The sequence below is a fragment of the Ciconia boyciana genome, chromosome 2, assembly GCF_034638445.1.
Source record: "Ciconia boyciana chromosome 2, ASM3463844v1, whole genome shotgun sequence".
Lineage (NCBI taxonomy): Eukaryota > Metazoa > Chordata > Aves > Ciconiiformes > Ciconiidae > Ciconia > Ciconia boyciana.
Genome location: NC_132935.1, coordinates 306,472 through 328,586, shown reverse-complemented (window position 1 = coordinate 328,586; position 22,115 = coordinate 306,472). Strand labels below are relative to the sequence as shown.

Genomic DNA, 22,115 nt, shown 5'->3' with positions numbered 1-22,115 from the left:
GAAACCCAGGTCTGGGCCCCTGCTTTACCACAGCCTGCTTGTCTGAGCCTGAGCGGGACAGCAGAGCTCTGTTCTCACTGCCGAAAAGATGAATTCTGGGCACAAGCCTGCTGTTTCCTGGGCACAGGCAGGCTGGGAGGTGCAGCAGCCTGTCGTTTTGAATCTGCCCCGGACGGCTGCCTCGGGGAAGGAGTCTGAGAGCAATGCAGGGTGTCTGCACTGCCCTGCCCACTGGTGAGCATTGGACTTCACAGCTAAACGGCTAACAGCTTGAACCCTGGAGCACAGCCGAGGGCAGACAGCTGTTTCAGGAGGTCACGTTCAGTACAAAAGTGTGGAGACCACCAGGACCGACCAGGTTTCTCCTGCTTGTTGGTTATGTGACAGTCAGGACAACCAGCAAATGAAAGGCCATATGACTTATGCCTGAAAATGAACAGGCAAGACAAATATGCTCTACCATGTATTATCCAGTAAAGAAAAAGGAAGTCATAGAAGGAAGATAAAGAAGTTTACTCTAATAGGACAAGAGGAAACAGCCTCAAGTTGCGCCAGGGGAGGTTTAGATTGGATATTAGGAAAAATTTATTCACCGAAAGGGTTGTCAAGCATTGGAACAGGCTGCCCAGGGAAGTGGTGGAGTCACCATCCCTGGAGGTATTAGAAAGATGTGTAGATGTGGTGCTTAGGGACATGGTTTAGTGGTGGACTTGGCAGTGCTAGGTTAACAGTTGGACTAGATGATCTTAGAGGTCTTTTCCAATCTAAGTGATTCTATGATTCTATGATCTATGTGGGTGTGGCATTGGGGATGAGGGGGTGAGGAAAGAGGTAGTGGGATATAGGGGCATTGTCTGGATGGGGATGAGGGGGCAGTGATGATCCAGAGGACTATCACTGCTGTGGGAACATCCACTGATCCTGCATCAGCTCTGCCTCCTGTCATTCCCATAATGTGTCCAAAGAAGTCAAGGGTATCACATGCTGAGAACACTGCACTCAAAGTGACTGAGTTTGAACAGAGAGATCTAGGACCTCACCAATTCATGCTGCTGGATGCAATTCATGTACCTCAAAGGACCTTAAAGATTTGTGTATGAGCTGCCTATGCACGGAGTGTGGCCAGTCCAGGGACACAGCAACATCCAGCTAAGGACATGTCCAGCACATGTGAAATGAAAACAGCAGAGGTCCACAAAGAACAAGTGCTTCCTCCCCAGAAAGCATGGAGCAGCAGACAGCGCGAGAGCAACTCCTCTGGGTCAGATCTAAGCCCTGCATATGCCTGCATCCTATTTTTGCAAGTTGCTAATAGTGGATCCCAAGAGGAAGAGCAACAGGAACCAGAGCAGGGACTGAGCAATATTTCATCTGTTGCAGACTCACAGCTTCTGACAGTCCACAGCTTAGAGCCCTCCTGAGCCAGAGGCTACATCTGCGTCTCTGTGTTTAATAGCCCTCAATCAATTTTTCTCCCACAAATTTGCCTAATGGCTTTTAAAATCCTTTTCTACTTTGGCCTCTGTAAACACCCTATGGCAATGAATTCCACAATGTGTCACCCATGAACATTTTACCCCAAGAAACACTCAGTAAAAAATTACTCCCATTCATGTGCTTTACAGCTCTTGCTCAGCCTTTTCATCGGGCATCCCAACTACCATTTTGTGTAAAGTGGTGAATAACCATTCTTGTGTGCTCTTTCCATGCCGTTCATGGTGCATTTAGTCTGCGTATCGCCGGCTCAGCTGTTGCTCTCCAAGCTGAGTAGTTAGTTTCATGTGAAAGCTTGTCCACACTTTTGATATCCCTTCCTGTGTCACAAGAGTCTCTGCAGCTCTTCACAGCCAGCTTTAAAGCTGACTGTCCTGAATAGTTTGGTGTCATCAGCAAACTCTGCCAACTCATTGTTCATCCCTTTTCTGGATTGTTTATGAATGTGTTGAAAAGCAGTGCCTGGTACTGAGCCTGCCTTAGGTACCACAGTACATTCTCTGGCCATTTAACATTTGCATTCCTCCAAACCTCATGGGCAAATATCTCGGCCTGGCAATTTGTCACCATTCATATTATTGATTCGTTATATAATCTGTTCTTTTGTCACCTCATTTTGAGACTATTCCTCTGACTGTCCTGTAAAGAAAGGCTTCCAACGGAGTAAATGCCACAGCAGAGAATAAACTTCGCTTTTTTACTATAGTGCTGTCTCTCCAGTGACCCCATTTAGACCCTCGTCATCCTTGGGCTCTATGTATCTTCTGCTCAGGTTCTTGTCTTCAGTGGTTTTGAGCACTGCTTTTTACCTTTTGGCCAGTTATTTGTCGAAATCTCTTTTGGTGTACATTTGGCCTATCTTCCTTGTTTGGATAGAGCTTTTACTTGCAGAGGATGCCTGTTAAAACTGATGGATTGCCCCCATTACAGGCTATCCCCATCAGGTACAGCTAAACTGGCAGACAATTGGCAGAGCTGCAACAGGGAACCAGAGTCCGCAGAAGATGGGAGGCTGGCAACAGGAGTGCCGTGGGGATTGTGGAGACACAGGCAGAGAGGAAGGGTGCCTGGGGTGTGCTGTGTATTTTATGTTTGGTTCCAACCTTTTTATTCCTTGTCCTTGTACTTATTCCCAGCTGAACTTTTGCCTTCCACTTTGATAAGAACCAGTGGTTTACTTTCCTACAAGTCCTGTCTGATAGGCACAGGACAAGGTCACCATGGGAGCTTGTGGCACCTGGCTTACAGACTTGTAGCAGGGTGGTGTAATGGATGTGTGTGCCTGGAGGTGGCCATGGCCTGGGATGTGTTTTTGCAGTCCAGGAGGTGGTGACAGGGTCTGCCAGGGTCAGCGTGGGGCTCACGCTGACAGTCAACAGCCTTCCAGCAGGGATTTACCTGGTGGGCTCAGACAAGGGTATGCCACGGGGAGCTGGCAGTGGCTGCTCAGGCCCTGTCAGAGTGCACACGGCAGTGCCACAGAGCTGTAGCTGGCAGCTCAGCTGGCTGCCATGCAGGACCTGGTGGTGGCCCACACAAGGAAACGCCTCCTGTTCATTTATACTGTGCTTCAGGGAACGGGATTTTGCGTACGATGCCTGGTCTGCACCATCGGTGCCTCCTTGTCCAATAGCCACCCTCACCATGGTCCCTCTTGGTTAACCACACTGGCTAAAAGGAGTAACGGTCTGGAGGGAGAGAATGTCTCCCAAAACAGCAGGCAGGCACCGGTGCTTATACAGAAGCAGGGTGGAACAAATAATGAACGTGCTAAAAGAAACCGGAGACAGACAGAAAGAGAAGAAAAACATCGAACGAGCCAGAAACTTTCCAGAGGAATGAAAACATCTGCAAGACTTCTTGCTCGGAGCTGGTGAAGCAGTTTCTGGGTGCACAGTGCCTGCGCAGCCACGGGAGCCCAGCTAGCTGCTCCCGGCTGGGGTGCAGCCCCCGGCACCCAGCACGGAGCAGCGGCTGTTCAGGGAAGATGGCGCAGTGGCAGCGTTCAGGCACCACGGGAATAAAGGGAAAGGCTGCTGCGAGGGCCGGGGGAACACCGGGGCCCCGCCGAGAGGGGACTGGAAGGGTGGCAGATGCCTGGACGGAGGCTGGGGCAAGGAGAGGCCCAGCCGGAGGGTGGCCGGGATGGGGCAGGCACTGGACGGGTGGGTCAGGCCGGGGAACCGGGACCCCGAGGCAGGTGGGACAAGCCCCGGGGCCTCCCCGGGCAGGGGTACGCGCGGGGAGCAGCCGGCGGGTGCGGGCTGGCGGCGCCGGGTCCTGCGGAAAGCGGGACTGCGGGAGCGCCGGCCGCCCCCGACGGCGGGGCGGGGCGGCCGGGAGCAGCGGGGCGGCCGCGGGGCGGGGCGCGGTGTCCCGGCGGCGCATCCCCGGGCCGGGGGTGCGCGGGGCCCCTCCCGGCGGGGCGGGCCGTGCGCGGCCGCACGTCCGGAGCGGGGCGGGCTGAGCCCGGGCCGGCCCCGCGCGGCGCTGTCAGCCCGCGGCGCGGCGCGGCGCGGCTCGGCGCGGCGCGGCTCGGCTCGGCTCGGCTCCGCGCCGAGCGGCTCGGCTCGGCGGGGCTCGGCGCGGCGCGGCGCGGCTCGGCGCGGCTCGGCTCGGCTCGGCTCGGCGGGGCTCCGCGCGGCTCGGCTCGGGGATGGCGGTGCCGGAGCCGGACGCGCGGCTGGCGCAGGAGAAGGAGGAGGAGAGCGAGGAGGAGAGCGAGATCCTGGAGGAAAGCCCCTGCGGGCGCTGGCAGAAGCGCCGCGAGCAGGTGGGCGCGGGGCGCTGCGGGACGGATGCTGCCGCCGCCGCCGCGGCCGGGCCCTGCGGGGCCCCGGGCTGTGCGGGGCACCGAGCACTGCCCCTCGCCCGCGGCCGCCCCGCGGGAGCCCGCTCGGGGACAGGCGGCGCCGCCAGACCGTACCCCTCCGGCCGGGGCTGGGGCCGGGGCCGGGGCCGGGGCCGGGGCCGGGGCCGGGGCCGGGACCGGGGCGGCCGCATCACCCGGGCACGGGCAGCCCTGCCGAGACCCGGTGCGCTCCCGCAGGTGCCCAGGGCAAGGGCGATGGCCGCGGCCGGAGGCCGGTGCGGAGAGCTGCCCCGGAGGCGCGGGGTGCCCCGGTGCGGGGAGCCGCGCTCGCCGTGCCCCGGTGCGGGGTGCCCCGGTGCGGGGAGCCGGGCCGTGCCCCGAGGGAGCGGGGCAGTCCCGGGCATGCAGCCCGCAGCGGAGGGCACCGATGCCCGAGGGACCAGCCGTGCTGGGCCGCTCGCTCGCAGCCCGCTCGTGGGCCCTGTCGGAAAGAGACCGGGCGCTGCCGGAGCCCGCGCTGAGCCCGGTCCTGGAGGCTTTTGCTGGGCTCGGTCTTCGAGCTGTGCCTGGTGGCAGCAGTGCGGGTGGCAGGTCGGTAACCACGGGTCGCCGGCCGGGCAGCTCCTGCGGGAATGAGGACTTGCCGGGTAAATCGTGGGGCATGGTGGTGACGGGCGCTGGCCCCTGCACCACTGCCTCCAGGGCTGGAGAACCCGGTTTCTCCTCTCCAGACAAGGGGTTTGGACCATTTCAGCTTATCTTCCCAGCCCAGGGGCTCAGCACAGCCCTCCTGCAGCATGTCCACCAGGGTTTAGCAGCACTCCCATCATCACCCCCTGCCCTCTCTCTTCCAGACTTGTCCCCCATATTAGTGTAATGACCGTCTCCCCTGAAACTGGAGCCTGAGTTTCCCTGCCTCTGTCAGGGCACCCAGGAACAGGGACCAAAGTCAGTGGGTGAATCCTCACCCCAGGCAGGGGTGGGACAGCACTGAGAGACTGACATCACAGGCACTGTCAGCATCTGAAGGGTAAAAGAGCCCATCCAAGGCCAATCCTGTTCTTTATCATCACCTGTTAATGACCTGTCGGTAGTCCATAGTGCTCTAGTCTGGCTGCAGGCTGCCCATGTTTTAAGCTATTTTCCCAGTCTGGGCTTCGCTGAGATCTTGATAACCTGCTACTGTCCGTGCCATCAGCACCTGCCCTTGTGTCCCTTTGTGCTTCCTGGTGCTTCCACATCCACACGTCACCCTTCGATCTCCATTCCTACTCCCTTACCACCCCTGCCCACGTCTTCTCTACATCAGGGCCTTGCATCAGGGTGTACACGCCTCGTGGCTGGTGCCTGAGCCTTGTCCCACCATGTGCATGCCACGTGGTGAGTGCCAGGACCTGACACCACTTTCAGAATCCCATGGCTCCTTCCCTGGCTTCTCCTTGGTGCTCCTGGAGTATCAGATCCTACCCATGTGGCACATCTGAGGTGTCAGAGCCAGCTGTATCTTTGTCTTGTGTTGCTTCATGTACCTTTTTTGGGATGGGCTTTGCTGGCACACATCGTCGGATGTCCCTCTGTTTGTGCCCTGCATCTGACCAGGCTTCAGCTGCTGGTGCAGGCATTGCAGCGTGCCCTCCATGCCACAGGTGAGGCGTGGGGTAACGGTACAGGTGCAGCTGACAGACAAACCCCTGCCTCTCCCATGGTTTCTCTGCCAGGGTGGCTCTGCAGGACAGCGGAAGAGGTGAGGAAAGCTGTGCAGCAACTAGGTTTTTAGCTGAGAATACCCTGAAGCTTCTGTAATTAGATCTACAGACTTAAAATGACCTCCACTGTATGTTGGAAACAAGTTATCAGGGTGGAAACATTTGGTGTAGGTACTGGATAAGGCCCTGTAATTTAATCGCATCTGACCTGTAGTTGCATTATGTTTTTCCACACAGTTCTTGGATGATGTGTGTTAACCTGTGACCCACCAAAACAGCCCGAAAACCCTATCTGTCCTTCGCAAAGAAATTACTTGGAGGTCATTTCTCATTTGGACAACCTCTGTCTATTTTGACCTAATGGTCACATTTAATGATGGGTATTTTAACATTTAATTTTGACAAGGGAACTCTCTGGAGTGGTGTTGCAGTGGCTGGAACTGGCCCCTGGAGGTTTGTGCAGTGCATGGGAGAAGTGGAAACAAACGTGGAACGCAGCCCTGTCAGTGACATTTCCATGCAGACATTTTGGTAATTGGTCTTTGTGCTGTGCTATCCATCTGCAGGGAGTTTTTCTTGCTGGAGAGGTGGGAAGGGTGGATTGGCCTTTCCTGAGTGTTGCAGGACAGCAGGCAGTGGCAGGAAGGCTCGTGAGTCTCAGTGGTTTGTGATACGGTTGCACATCACGGCGATGAGTTGCAGTGCTGCAATCACATCTTTGGCAACACAAGAGGCCTGCTGGCTGCTCACCAGGTCTGTGTTGCTGTGCCGTGGCAGGGTTGCATGCCCCTGGGGAAGCCAGTGTTCAGGAGACGGACCCGAAGGAGAGTGGCCTGTTTAGCAAGTGCAGGTTTCAGGGTCCAGGATCTGTAAAGCTGCCGTGACAAAATGCACATGAACTTGAGGGAAGTGGTAGCACTGCCTAAATTGCAAATGTAAGTGAAGGAAGTTTTGCGTAAGAGACTAGTTTGTTGCAAATCCATAGTTACGTACCAGGAAGAAAAAACACTGTTTGCTGTCTGTAAGCTGTCGATACAGTATCTTCTAACATCAGTGAACAGCCATTCTCTTTAACACACATTCTGATTGCTGTAAGCACTTCAAGTATTTTTACCAATAGGGATTTTGCCTCGCTATCCTGATGATTCATTATTATTATTATTTATTCTCCTTAATTTGCTTTTACCAGAACAGTTGAGTCCTGTGTGGGATTCGCAGTGCTGTGCTTGATCTAAGGTCTTGCTGGTTCAAGAATGCGTCCAGAGAGGTGGGAGAGCTGCCTGTGACCTGCCATCTCTGCGGCAGGCAGAGAGAGCCCAGGCAACGTGGCTTGGAGCAGTGTCTAGAGCCTGGAGAGCTGAAGTGGGCAGAGGCAAGCACCCCATACAGTGTTTTAGTGCTTAAACCGTGATGCTCAGTAGTATAGCCTGAGAAGCAAGTTATGATAAATTGCTAATGTGTATGTATTAATTATATGTACACAAGGACTACACCTTTGGTTTTACACATGACTGTTGTAGCCATACTCCACTGGGAGAATGCAGAGCAGCGGCTCATGACCCTACTGTGCCTCATTACACCACGTTTCAGGTGTGGATGCAACAGCTAAACTGTGCCGTGGCCCCGGTGCCAGATCTTAATGCTGTGCTGCGTCTGGCCATGCCCACCAAAGAAGGAAACATTTTCCTTCACAACTTCCTTTGCCTATTTATGATGCATATATTCATGATGGATATGAAGTCACAGATTTCCATGAGCAGTTCAGGAAATAAAAGCACTTACAGTAACTCTGCAACTTCTGTGGAGAAACAGTCATGTGAATCCTTCGGTGACTTCATGTTCAGTGCCAGCACAATCCGTGTTCTGCCTCCTTCATTTCTCTCCTTGCTATTACTGTGAAAGTGCAGCAAAGGAATGCTGCTGTTGTAGACTTTTCCATGTAGGAAGATACGGTTTTTTCAGTGTTGGTTTGATGACTTCATTTACTTTTTCCACCCACCCTGTGGACTAAGAGTTAGCAAGGAAGAAGAAACTTGGTTTACTGCTTATGTTAAAAGTTCAAACTTCCCTTGTCTGAATAGTTTCCTGAATGAACCCTAGCACCTTGTTACTAAAGAACAAACTGTTTTTATCCATGTTGCTTTGCTTTTGCAAAACCTTTATCCATTTGGAAAGGGGACTGTTACGACCAGTAGATATTTGTTGACTCTGCTGTTCATGAGCACTGGTACCACCGCATTAATCTGTAACGTAGACCAGGTTCAGGCTATTATTTACACAACCTCTCCAGCATCCCTCCTGTCCATCTCTGGGGGTCCCCGCCTGTTGGTTCTGCCCATTGTGCTCCCTGCAGAAATATCCTGGACCGAGCGTGCTCTGGTTGCCTTTGGTATTCCTCAGGGCCCTTTCCCTTCGGATGAGAGCGCATGCTTGCTGTGCAAAGCTCAGCTGTGGTTCACGGGACCGAATTTTAGAGTTGCTTCTCCACTTGTAACTGCCGTTGCCTCTGACATGGCACTCTACTTCGCAGTGCTGGCAGCTCTAGCACAGCTGCTGATGGCTACAGCACGGTTGGTCGTATTTTCACTTGAAATAGTCCATTGCTCCCCTTTTGGTCACCTTGTTTAGTAAAAGGGCTAATGACTGAATGTGTAGTGATACAGAGCCCTTGAACTATGAGCTTTAACTTCTAAAACAAGCAGGATGAAAGAAAGGAAAAAGGGAAACAGTAATAGAAAGAAACAGAAGAAATGCTGAAGCAGAATTTAAGGAAAATAAAGTGATATTAAAAAATCTGCAAGAGGGGCAGATTTTGAAGTGTTGCAATAGGTTCCCACAGATCAGAAAATGAAAACAAAATATGGAAAAATAATCTAAGCATTTGAATACCCTAAGGTGCAAGGGGGTTCCCTTTTTTTACATATTAATTATGTTTGCAGTTTGCAGTGAGGATAACCAGTTCTGTGATAGATTATTTGGAAAGCATCCAACTGTTTAATATTTGCCACCAGAGCTATTTTTAAAAGCTGCTTTGTTGCCAGCCCTCCCAGGAGACTAGGACTTGAAGTGTGTTTTGTTGTGAAGTGCTTTTCCAGAGCAGAGGGGATCAGCTGAAGGACTTAGCTCTTTCTTTTCACGCCATCTATTTTTTTCTACCCCTTACTGGTTTTACAACTTTTGTTTGCTGTTGTTTAACTTTCCAGGATGAGTTTACTTGTGAACCTGCTGACCTCAGCTGATCAGACAGGTTAATATCGTAGGGCTTTGTTCTGTGCTCCAAATGGGAGGTGGGGCATCCCAGATGGTTTTAATTGAGGATATTTGTGAAAGCAAGATGAAATTGTTTGAACTAAGGTGGCATAACTCACCAATAGATAAACTTTGCTGGAAGCAGATAGTGAAGTCCTCTTCTTGGCATGTATTCTGTGGGTCTGGCAACAAACAAGACTTTGCATGCTAGATTTAGTGTCCTCCTCGTTACCCTTCTAGTTTGTGTGGGCGATGCGCGGGGACTGTTTTGCCTTTTGCTTCAGGTCTGCTTTCCCTGTGCTACTTTCTCCATTTCAAGGATCCTTTAATCCTTCATACCCGGTCGTAACAATCCTCTGCCTTGTTCTCACTGCTGGGGAGGGAGGTGACGTCAGTGGAGTGGTAAAGGTTAGTGCAGAAACTTGTCCTTTTTCATGCAGTAACATGCTCTTTTATTCCCATTCATATTCTCCACAAAAATGCCTTTCTGCTTGCAGCTCGTTGCTCCTGGGCTACTTGGTGTGCTCCTAGGGCAGTACCTGTCTGCTCTAGCTTCTGCACCATGTTCTGAATGCATGCAGCTCAGCAGTTCCCAGGCTGCTCCTTCTGCGCTCCCTGCAAACTAGACACGAAAGAGAAGTATTACAATTACTGGCATTCTCCACGTTTTGTTCCCTTTCCTGTTTTTAACCCAGCTTTTTTTGCCCTTTCATTGGTTTTCCCATGCAGGTATTTTTGTTTACAGTGGCCAGACATTGTATATGAGTCTTGCAGGCTTGTACATCTTTTGTGTCCCTTGTCTCCTTTCTCCTTTTTCTCTGATGTAACCAGAGAACGCGCACAGTCCCAGAGGCTTTTATATTTTACTTCTGGAACAAGGGCGGTGTCCCACGGTTGTGTTACAAAATGGATTAAAAGATGATCAAATGCTCATTGGTTGGCTCTTCCATTGGACAAGTTAGCATTTGACAGCAAACACATGAAAGGCAGTGTTTTAGCATTCCCTCATAGCAATCAGATACTGGTCAGCAAGGTGGTTTTGTTAGCTTTCATTGAAACTGCACTGCTGGCAGCTTAGCTGTTCAACTTGGGTTTGCTCTGTGCCAACACAGCATAAGGGCAAATCCCCCTCTCGGTGCAGTCAACAGGGTAAATCACACCAAATTCCTGTTAACTGGGCTAATTCGTACTGGTCACTGGTCTTCTGCCTGACTCGTAAAGGGTTGCTGTTTGTTGTTTTCCAGCTGGGCTTGGATGACCAGCCAACGCAGTCCATTGCTTTCTGGACAAGCACTGCAAAGCCCGTCCCTAGGTGTTTGTCCCCAGTTCAGACTGGTGTGCACTGGGGGCCTGCAGCAGCAGGATGGGGTACTGCACGCCCAGCCTGTCCTTGGGCACCTCCTGCTCTCTGCCCACACCTTACCACCCCAACCTGTCCAGGCTCTGCTCGCCTGCCTGGTGCCCAGGTGCAGGCTGGTGGCAGGGATCCTTTCCGTTTCCTACTGTATTCTGCAGAGCCTTCTCTACTGCCTTCTGCAAACCTGCGGGGCTGCTGACCACGTGTCCCGGGTTTCAGTGACACGGCCAGTGAATTTCCGAGGTGCAGTTTAGCCAGGGAGCAAAGCTGCCTGGACTGGGCAGTGCTCAGCTTCAGCTGACCACAGGCTTGCGTCTCCTTCCCAGGGGCGTGTGGTGCCCTGGGGGTAAAGAAAACAGCTCCCTGGGGTCTGGCTTCCTGCCAGACCATTTCCTCAGCAGCCCCTGTCCGCAGGCCAGGTGTGTGTGCAATGGTACATCTTCTGCCCAGGAAATAACACCACTTGTATTGCCTTCAGAATCACAGAATCACAGATCGTATAGGTTGGAAAAGACCTCTAAGATCATCAAGTCCAACCATAAGCCTAACACTACCAAGCCCACCACTACACCATGTCCCTGAGCTCCTCATCCAAATGTCTTTTAAATACCTCCAGGGATGGTGACTCAACCAGTTCCCTGGGCAGCCTGTTCCAGTGCTTGACAACCCTTTCAGTGAAGTAAAACTTCCTAATATCCAATCTAAACCTCCCCTGGCGAAACTTGAGGCCGTTTCCTCTCGTCCTATCACTTGTTACCTGGGAGAAGAGATCGACCCCACGTCACTACAACCTCCTTTCAGGTCATTGTAGAGAGCAATAAGGTCTCCCCTCAGCCTCCTTTTCTCCAGGCTAAAAAACCCCAGTTCCCTCAGCCGCTCCCCATCAGCCTTGTGCTCCAGACCCTTCACCAGCTTCGTTGCCCTTCTCTGGACACGCTCCAGCCCCTCAATGTCTCTCTTGTAGTGAGGGGCCCAAAACTGAACACAGTATTTGAGGTGTGGCCTCACCAGTGGTGAGTACAGGGGGACGATCACCTCCCTAGTCCTGCTGGCCACACTATTTTTGATACAAGCCAGGATGCCATTGGCCTTCTTGGCCACCTGGGCACACTGCCGGCTCATATTCAGCCGGCTATCAACCAACACCCCCAGGTCCTTCTCTGCCGGGCAGCTTTCCAGCCACTCTTCCCCAAGCCTGTAGCATTGTATGGGGTTGTTATGGCGCAAGTGCAGGACCTTGCACTTAGCCTTGTTGAACCTCATACAATTGGCTTCAGCCCATCGATCCAGCCTGTCCAGACCCCTCTGTAGAGTCTTCCTACCCTCAAGCAGATCAACACTCCCGCACGACTTGGTGTTGTTTGTAAACTGACTGAGGGTGCACTCGATCCCTTCGTCCAGATCATTGATAAAGATATTAAACAGAACTGGCCCCAACACAGAGCTCTGGGGAACACCACTTGTGACTGGTCACCAACTGGATTTAGCTCCATTCACCACCACACTTTGGTCCTGGCCATCCAGCCAGTTCTTTACCCAGCGAAGAGTACACCCATCCAAGCCATGAGCAGCCAGTTTCTCCAGGAGAATGCTGTGGGAAACAGTGTCAAAGGCTTTACTGAAGTCCAGGTAGACAACATCCACAGCCTTTCTCTCATCCCCTAGGCGGGTCACCTTGTCGTAGAAGGAGATCAGGTTGGTCAAGCAGGACCTGCCTTTCCTAAACACATGCTGACTGAGCCTGATCACTTGGTTATCCTCTACGTCCCGTGTGATGGAACTCAAGATGATCTGTTCCATCAGCTTCCCCGGTACCGAGGTCAGGCTGACAGGCCTGTAGTTCCCTGGATCCTCCTTCCAGCCCTTCTTGTAGATGGGTGTCACATTTGCTAATCTTCAGTCAACTGGGACCTCCCCAGTTAGCCAGGACTGCTGGTAAATGATGGAAAGCAGCTTGGTGAGCACTTCTGCCAGTTCCTTCAGTACTCTTGGGTGGATCTCATCAGGCCCCATAGACTTGTGAGTGTCTAAGTGGTGTAGCAGGTCACTAACCATTTCCCCTTGGATTATGGAGGCTCCATTCTGGTCACCATCCCTATCTTCCGATTCGGGGGGCTGGGTAACCAGAGAACAATTGGTCTCACTATTAAAGACTAAGGCGAAGAAGGTAAGTACCTCAGCCTTTTCCTCATCCTTTGTCACTGTGTTCCCTCCCCTGACTAATAGAGGCTGGAGATTCTCCTGAGCTCTCCTTTTGCTGCTAATGTATTTGAAGAAGTATTTTTGATTGTCTTTTATGGCAGTAGCCAGGTTGAGCTCTAGCTCGGCTTTGGCCCTTCTAATTTTCTCCCTGCACAACCTCACTACACCTTTGTAGTCCTCCTGACTTGCCTGCCCCTTCTTCCAGAGGTCATAGACTCTCCTCTTTTTCCTGAGTTCGGGCCAGAGCTCTCTATTCAGCCAGGCCGGTCTTCTTCCCCACTGGCTCATCTTTCGGCACCTGGGGACAGCCCGCTCTTGTGCCTTTAGGACTTCCTCCTTGAAGAATGTCCAGCCTTCCTGGGCTCCTTTGCCCTTTAGGGCTGCCTCCCAGGGGACTCTGTCGACCAGTCTCCTAAACAGGCCAAAGTTTGCCCTCCGGAAGTCCAAGGTGGCAGTTCTGCTGACCCCCCTCCTCACTTCTCCAAGAATCAAAAACTCTATCATTTCATGACTACTCTGCCCAAGACGGCCTCCAACCATCACATGGCTCACAAGTCCTTCTCTGTTCGTGAACAAGAGGTCCAGCGGGGCACCTTCCCTAGTTGGCTCACTCACCAGCTGTGAGTGCATGCAGGATGTCTCCTGGCTCTTATCTGGGCAGTGGAAAAGTACTCTTTTGTCCCTTTCTCTCAGCAGTGGAAGGAGAACAGGGATCACAGCGTTTGCTCCAGCAGCTGCTGGGCAAGAGGGAGGGACAACCATGGGTATGGAGAGAAAGGAAAGCCTTCCAGCCCTCCCTCCCACAGGCAGAGGGGACAGGCTGGCAGGTGGCTGCGTTTCTGAGGAGGCCTGCTCCAGATCCTGCTGGGAGAGGCTTCCTCTCCCTGTCTACAGGTATTAAACAATGACCTCCCTGCTGTTGCTGACAGGTAGGGGATCTCCTGGGGGTGGATAGGGAGAGTTCACGGAAGAGGGCTGAATGAAGTGGGTGCCCCTCGTGCCCTGGGATGGGAGAGCTCTGCCGCTGCACATCCTGCTGTGTTGGCCGCGAATCTGTTTCCCTCCCTTGGTCTCCCCTGCCTGCAGTGCAGCCGGGCACCTGGTTATTTTTCCTGGTTGATTGGCTGAATGCCACTTCTGCTTTCTGCCCATAGCTCTGCTCCTTTCCTCTTTGACGTTCACCGCTCCAGCATTGTCCAGGACGAGGTGCCACTCACCTGTACCTGCCTCACTTCTCTCCATGATTGTACTGATGTTAAACCACAGCAGAGCTTGCCCTCCCAACGAGCTGGGAGCTCGTTGCCTCTCAGCTCTGTAAGCGGCATGCCACCATCCCTGCTCGGCTAGGTCTCTCCAGCTGGTAGCATATTAGCCCTGTATCCACGCTGGTCTGAATTAGTGCTGAGAATATGTTTTTGTGAGGGGTAGGATCAAATGCTTCACTGGAATCAAAATATTTTCTGTCTCATGTGTTCCCTTCACCTGCTAATTGCGTAACACGATCACACAGAGAGAACAGGTTTATCTGGCACCGCAGATCCCTTGTCCTGCTCCTGCAGAGTCACAGGACATTGTAGGCTTGATCTGTTGTTTTGCTGTGGACTGCAGATAGCAGTATGGGTGGATGTCACCCAGCTAGCTCTTCTGTCACAGCCTTTGGCGTACCTGCCATGAGGTGAAATCTAGCCAGCAGCCCAGCCAGGCTCAGGAGCACATTGCTCCATAACTGCTCGGGGCTGCTGCTGGTCCTCACCTCCTCCCTGGGGACAAAGGGGCTGTTAGTGGCAGGTCTGGTGCTTGAAACGGGGCCCTGAAAGCAGAGAGCTCGGAGCCATGCTGCTGAGTCTCAGACCCTGGGCTGAGGTGCTCCCAGCTCAAGGACAGTGGGATGTATTGGCTCTTCACCCAGAGAATCACATGTGCACAGGAGGACTGGATGAGCCCCCTTGCCCCCTGGGTGCCTGCTTCCCACACGCTGCTGCTCCTGCGGGACCTGCTCCAGCTTCTGCTCCTCAGCGCAGTGGTCATCAGGCCAGCTCTGCCTACCACTGCTGTTTGTTGTCTCTGTCCCTTGGTAAGCTGAAGGAAGTAGCACAGGTGTCAGAGTGGGGCCTCAGCCCTCTTAGGTAATTTTTTTCCTTTTACATGTTTTAAAAAAATATTTCCGTGTTGCAACAGTCACCCCTGCCCTGCTTGTTGCATAGCATCGGGTGGTGGACAGGGGAGTGCAGCCTCCGTCAGGGCCAGGGAACACGTGGTTTGCGGAAGGCAAGGGGAGCCCAGCTTCAGCCAGCGGGCTGGAAAGGGAGTCCCTACAGAGACACAGTCCTCCGTCTCTGCTGCTTGCACACATTTCTCTGAGAGGACAGTCTCTGCTGCCTAAGGTGTGTCTCCATGCCTTAGCAGCACCTCCTTGCTAACTGTAACCTGAACACAAGTCCCTTGAGAAGCCCAGATACAGCCTTTACTGTCGCCCAGGCTTATGAGATAGTGGAGTGGAGGGCCAGGTTGGGATTTATTCTGCAAAAGTGCTCTCCCAGCCACATTGTGTTCCCTGCTCAGCCTTGTGGCCCCAGCAAATCCTGCCAGTTCCCAGCACCAAAAGGGATAATGTCACAGTGTCACAAGGAGTCAGGTAAACTGTGCATGCAGTGAGCATCACCATCTTCATGTCCTGCTAGCCCTCCTCTCACTAGCAGCAACCAGGGGTTTCTGCTCTGTGGCAGAGCAGTACTGGCACTGCTCCCCTGACAGACGCGCATGGGGGTTGTGACCTGTAGCATCAACATGTGTCTGCTGTCACTGTACGACCAGGTGGGTCCTGGTGCTCTTGCCAGCATGGCATGGCTGGTCTCAGCCTGGAGAGCCTGGGGCCCTGTAATCTGGGTAACCACTCCTCCTTCTTGCTTGGCTCTCCCTTTCAGTGTCTCTTTAGCTTTGCCCTGTGTCCTCCAGACGGTGCTGTTTCTTATGTCCTGGCCTTCTGTCCCCAGGGCCGTCCGCAGCACCCAGAGTGGTGGCTGCTGCACCAGGGACAACTCTGCAGCCCACGGGCAGGCGGCAGGGCCACGGGTGCTCGCAGGGCTGCTGCCAGCCTGCGATGGGTGGGGAAGGGCTCTGTCCTGCACGGGCTGCTCGCCCCCGTGTGCCACAGGCAGGCAGGATCTGGGCAGCAGCTCAGGAAGCAAACTCGTCTCGGCTCCGGTATGGACAGGGCAAGTGTACAGACTGCTGGCAGCTGCCTTGCTCTCATGCCCATTCATGGGCCTTTGATTCCCAAAACTTCATCTTTCCCCTGGTCTCTGACTCAGCCCCAGTACAGAAAATCCCTGAAGAGGTTTGGTCCTCTTCCTTCCAGCCTCGGGATGCACGGAAGCTGTGGGTCAGCCTCCTGGTGTATCCTCCAGCCTGGTCGGGTGTCTCCTGGTGGCCTCTTTAACGGCCCCTCTGTGTTTCTGTTGGTACAGTCTTTTTCGGGATAGTTATGCAATGGCAATGCCTGGGCTCACAGCATTTCCCTCCCCTTGGGAAACACGCTGTTTCCGTCCCCTTCCCTGCTGCTGCTTTGCATCTCACACCCCGCCCTGGCACCAACAGCCCTGCGGGGGCAAAGGGACCCTGCAGAAATTGGGAGTGAGGGTCGCTGTCCCACCGCTCACCCCTACAGCCTCCTGCATGGCACCCCCTTCCCAGCCTGCCTGCCCTGCCTGCCCCTTTGCTCTGGCCCTCCAGCACGTCCCTCCCACGGTGCCTCGGGCAGCCCCCCTCCCTCCTGGCGCTTGCCTGGCCGATGGCACAGCCTGTGCTTGCGTTTCCCCAGCAGCCCCTGCCAAGCCAGGCAGAGGGAGCTTTTTCAATGCCTTTGCCTCGTTTCTGAGCGACCTCCAGATTATCCTTCCTCTGTGCAGTAACCCCCAGGTTTCCAGGCAGGGTCTGCTGTGTGCTCTTCAGTGGTGCTAATGGTCCCAGGGAGCCAGGGCTGGTAATGTGACCCTGCCGCTGCTCGGCATTAATCGGGGCCGAGGGCTGAGGCTTTACCTGCTTGGCTGCCTTTGGAGACAGAGCAGTAAACTTATGCCAAACTTTGGAAATTATTTGGGTAAAGTACCTGCAGGCAGGAACTCACCTCCCTTGCAGAGGGGCTGCCCGTTGGGTGGAGCCCCGCTGGGTGCTTCTCCTGCCTCTGACAGGCAGGAAGGCAGAGGGGAGAGCGGGTGCAGGAGAAACACATCTGTGCTGGGGGCTGAGGATGTGAGACGGCTGCTTGGGCACGGGAGAGTGCCCAGGTCCGGTGGTCGGTCTCCACGGCTGTGCTGGGGGCTGGACCGCTTCCCTCACCCAGAAGCTATCTGCCCTGGTCCCACTCCCGTGCCAAGGTCCTGGGAGTGGGGCCACCAGCAGAGGAGGCCTCTGGGACTGCTCTGTCTTCCGTGTCCCACGGGTGGCTGGGGTGTGCTGGTCCAGATGGCGTGGAGGGGTGCTCTGGGGGCACAGGAGGGCAGCGGGGTGTCCCTGCTGAGAGATGGGGCCAGCACATGCTTGTCCTGAGGACACGAGTGCAGATGTCTGGGGAGAAGCAGAGGACTGGCAGAGTGCCCTCTCCTCCAGGCGCCGTGGCCATGCCTTTTCCCCAGTCTCCTAGAGCAACCCGAGAAAGGTAACAACCCACCTTGTCCTTATTTTCTTCTCCAAATTGGGTCTAAATGCCAGTGGCAGCAGAAGTGCCCGTCCATTGCTCTCCAGCCCCATGCCTTCCTTGTTTAACAGCTCTGGGGCCCAAGGCCCCAGAACTATATCACTAAGCCTTTTTCTGTGGACTCTTTCAGTCCTTGTTGACGTGAAAAGCTCAAAAGGGAGCGATTTATTGTAAGATGCAATCTGATCTTTTGTAAACCTTCACTTACTTGTCCCCAGTGATCTCTCTAGGCTGGCCTCAGCTCCTGCCAAGGGCTTTCTGGAAGCAGCCTCAGCAGGGAGCTTGCCCAGTCCAGCTCTGGAGTTTTGCCTGTTCCACATGGTGCCCATCTTTAGCAGCATGTGGAGCTGCCGGGAACCCCTGAAAGACATGGCGTGAGACAATCAAGGTGATCTGTGGCTGGTTCCTTTTGTCCCCAGTCACCTCTGTGATCATAATGCAGCATTTATTTATTTATGCAGTCTCAGAGCTCGGTGCACAAGACAGCTGTTCAGTATCAGTTTTATTGTCATTCAGTGCAAGACTGAGCACGTTTGCGTCTGCACAGAACAGGGAACGTTTCCTCCCCTGTAGGCCTGTCTGATGCTCCTCACCACATACCAGAACCTCCCAGATACCAACAGATCCACTGTCCAGAGCCTTAAGCACCACGATACCACTTCGGGCTCAGAGAGCAGGTTGTTCAAAGCTGGGAGGCTGCGGCAGAGGGACGACTCCAGACTTCTGCTGTGGGTCACTCTCAGACAGGCAGCCAGTCCAATGCAGCTGGCTGTTCTTATGTCAAGCTCTGAGCAAGCGGGAGGCGGCATTGCCTGCCCAGGGATGGGAGGTGGCTGGCAGGCACCTGGTTCATACAGGTGTGGGGATGGGAGGCATGGGGTGCGGTGGCCCTGCAGGTTAGGTCCCACTGTAGGCTCGATATCTGCACGCAGGTACGTTGTGGCCCTGCGATGAGGCAGATGAGGAGGACGCACCTGATGTTTTCAGACCCGGCTGTGCCTTCAAGCCGGGCATCAGTAACCTCCGTGCAGAGCTCTGTTGCTCCCGCATGTCCTTGTGGCAACCGAAAGGCTGTTCGGGTCTGTGCTCTCCATTTGACTCCTTGTTCTCGGCCTTGTGGCCACTCACTGTTTTCAGGACAGGCTTTTTCTCAAGACCATGAGCTGATTTTCCAGTGGCATTTTTGGGGAGAGGCGGAAGAGCAGCTTCACAGAGTGCTCTGTGACCAGCAGACCCTTGTGGTGCACAGGCACTTGCCCCTGGCTGCCCTCCCTCCTGGCACAGCCTCTGCTGAGACCTGCCTCAGCCTGGTGCCAGCTGCCGAGAGCTCCGGCCGAGGCTGTTTGATCCCCCTTGGCCAGGCAGTCCCTCCTGTCGCAGCCCACCCTTGCTTTCCACCAGCAGCATCAGCCTCTGCAGAAAGACCACAGCTTGGGGTTCACAGCGGCTGGTGTGATGGCCCTGCGGTGGGGACATCCGGGTGAGGGCTGAGCTGTCTCCCCACCGCCCCCCCGCAGCGGCTCCCCCAGCAGTGCCCTTGCTGGGCGCTCCTGTGCTGGCTATGTTTGCACTGGGAGCCCCGAGAGGCTGCTGGGACTTGCTGGGAAGGCTGTGGTCAGCAAGGCCAGCTGGCCGCATCGCTGGCTGTCCGTGCTGGGCTTTGTGCGAAGCACATGGAGCCTGTGAGCGGAGAGAACAAGTAACAGAGGTGCTTTGTGTGTCCGCAGCAGGAACTGGGCCACGAGCTGCCCGTCTGTCCCCTGCTAATGAGCTGGGGGTGCTGCGTGCCCGCGCCTGCGCTCACAGCTGCCCCGTGCTGCGGCGGGCCAAGCCCCGGCAGTGGGACGCTGCGTACCAGCCCCTGGAAGCGGCGGAACAATCCCTCTTTTCATCTGGCTGCCGGCAGCTCCGCGCTGCCCCTGCTGCACGGCAGATGGGAGCGGGCAGCGCTGCCTCTGCCCAAGCTGCTGGGAGGAAGAGGGGGACGGCCCCGGCCCCTGCCTCAGGCTGCCCCCGGGCCCACTGGAGGAGAGAAGGGGCAGAGGGGGGGCTGCAGGCCGGCTCCCGTGCAGTGATGCTTTTGCGAGGGGACAACAAGGGCAGCAACTGTGCAGACCCCAGTGCAGATGGTGGTTTGGGATGCAGCAGGCACCTATCCTGGGAGGCAGGACACCCTGGTCCTGGGGCGGGGGTGTCTCTGTGCTGTTGAGCCCCTATCGGAACTGGGTGCCTTTTGAGCAGGTTTTATCTGGGCTAGAGCCGGGACCCGGCAGTCCTGGCTGGCCTGGGGACCGGTGATCTGGTGCTGCCCTCAAGGCAGGATCAGCAGAGACCCAGCACAGGGACAACGGGGCTGCTGTGGCTAAGTCTGTGCTGGACACGGCCTGCAGAGGTGATGACTGCAGAGCTGCTCTCCATGGGGTCCTAGAACACAGCTCTGTGACCTCTGGGGATGGGAACTCATCAGACAGACCCTGGGGCATGGGGGGTTGCCCCCAATCTCCTCGGGATGTTAAAAGAGATGATGTTACGGCTTTGGTTTGTCTGGACCTTCTAATTTGCCCTGTCCAACATGAGCGTGACCATCAGCTGTGGGTGTGGGTTGCTCTCCCACGGCTGCTGGGAAGTGGGGTCCACGTGGGGGTCCCCATCCCTGTGCAGGAGTGGGGCCAGCAGGTGACTGTCACTGCCAGCTTCTCACTGGGCTAGAAGAATTGAGAGGGGCTGGCATGGGAACTGCTCCAAATTGCTGGCTCTCTCCTGTGCCCACACGTCCTGGAGAAACGGTGATGGCTGCTGCAATGCCTGAGCTCCCAAGCAGGCAGGTCCTGAGGGCAGAACGGGCAGAGGGCTGGGGGGTTGCTCCACTCACCGTGTCCTAGCCAGAGCCTCCTGCGGGCTGGAATCGTCCACAGGAGTGGTAGCAGAGACCGTCCACGCAGCACTTTTGTCCATGCAAGGCTGCCGGTGGGGCTGGGAGCTGTGGGCAGGGCTGCAGCCGGGCTGTCTCATGCCTTCCCATGCCTCACAGGTGAATCAGGGGAACATGCCAGGCATCCAGAGCACCTTCCTTGCCATGGACACAGAGGAGGGCGTGGAGGTGGTGTGGAACGAGCTGCTCTTCACCGACAAGAAGGCCTTTAAAGCACACGAGGTGAGCCATCCCTCCCTGGCAGGACCATGCCCACCCCCCCAAGACTGCCCACCACACCGTCCTGGCTGGCAGCACCGGTCCCTGCTGTTTGTGGGCAGCAGCACACCTTGGTCAGCAGTGCTAATCACAGCCTGTCGTGCTGTGCTCCTGTCTGCGTGGCACTCTGCTTTCCCTTGGCTTCTCTCTCAAAGACAGCTCCATGTGTCCTCTGTACCCCAAAAACAGCTTTCCCTGTGACTGGGGGCACAGCCTGCTCCCCAGACCCAGGTTCCCTTGCTTTTGGAGATGTCCTGCCATGTCCCAGGACCTGCCACCTCACCTGTCCTCTCTCTGCCCACAGGAGAAGATCAAGACCATGTTTGAGCAGCTGGTGCTTGTGGATCACCCCAACATCGTAAAGCTTCACAAATACTGGCTGGATGTGAAAGACTCGAAGGCGCGGGTAGGGAGGACTCAGGGAGATAGAGTTCCTGGGGGGACCCCAGGCTGGGGAAGGGATACCAGTGGGAGCCAGGTGGGGAGCCCAGCTCTGCTCCCTACTCCGCTCCCCAGGACTCCCCTTCCTTCCCCAGGACGCTGCTGCCCAGCAGCCTGCTCTCAGCCGTGTGCGGGGCCAGCGCAGGCTGTGTGCTGCTGGCTGGTGCAGCCCACTGGCTGTGCATGGCACTGGCTGTGCAGGGAGGCTGGGAAGCTGATGCGTCTCTTCCCTCCCAGGTCATCTTCATCACAGAATACGTGTCCTCAGGGAGCCTGAAACAGTTCCTGAAGAAAACCAAGAAAAACCACAAGGCCATGAATGCCAGGGTAGGTTCCCTGGGAGCAGCACAGGGTGTCCCAGGTGAAGTGGGTAGCTCTGTGCCCACTGCCACAGGGGGCGGTTCTGGTCTCTTATAAGGCACAGCAAGTACGTATGGTTGCTTCCTGAGTTATGCAGGGACTCTCCGCTGTAGGGAGATAGCATCTTGGTGAGGGCTGGAGCGAGAGCAGAACTTCCCCAGAACAGCCCAGAAATGGATCCTGCTGCCAGGATCTGACCCCAAGGGTCGGGAACCTGCTGGAAGCTGCTGCAGCGAGGTTCAGCTGCATGATGCTGACTGCTCCTGGGGCTGCATTGTGCTTTGGAATGCCTGCATCTCCACCACCCTCAATGAGGGACAGTGGGCTTGTGACTAGGTTACTACTTGGGTTGAAGGGACCAGTTTCACTTGCAAACCCACTCAGTATGGGTCTGACTAATGGTTTTGCAGGCAGGTCTCAGCTGGCTGTGACTGAGGTGCTGGGTGACTGATCTGCGGGCCCTGTGCTTGACCTTGCAAGCCCTCCCATGAAGTTTGGGCTCAGTATCACACCAGTGCGCTTAGGCACTCCTAGAATTGAGACTCGCTGTTGGTGTGTACAGAGACAATCATATGCATGGACCCCACAACCATAGCTAGCTTTGCCCC

General features: G+C 55.1%; 1 protein-coding gene across 2 annotated transcripts in view; it reads left to right on the top strand.

The window, feature by feature from the left end:
- The first annotated feature begins 4,036 nt into the window (after positions 1–4,036).
- Positions 4,037–22,115, top strand: part of NRBP2 (nuclear receptor binding protein 2) — a 31,965-nt gene continuing 13,886 nt past the window's right edge. For both annotated transcript variants that reach the window (XM_072851679.1, XM_072851680.1), the window contains exons 1-4: positions 4,037–4,267; positions 20,548–20,670; positions 21,011–21,112; positions 21,385–21,474. In XM_072851679.1, coding sequence (XP_072707780.1) covers positions 4,151–4,267; positions 20,548–20,670; positions 21,011–21,112; positions 21,385–21,474 — 432 coding nt within the window. In that variant the 5' untranslated portion in view covers positions 4,037–4,150. The remainder of the gene's footprint in view (positions 4,268–20,547; positions 20,671–21,010; positions 21,113–21,384; positions 21,475–22,115) is intronic.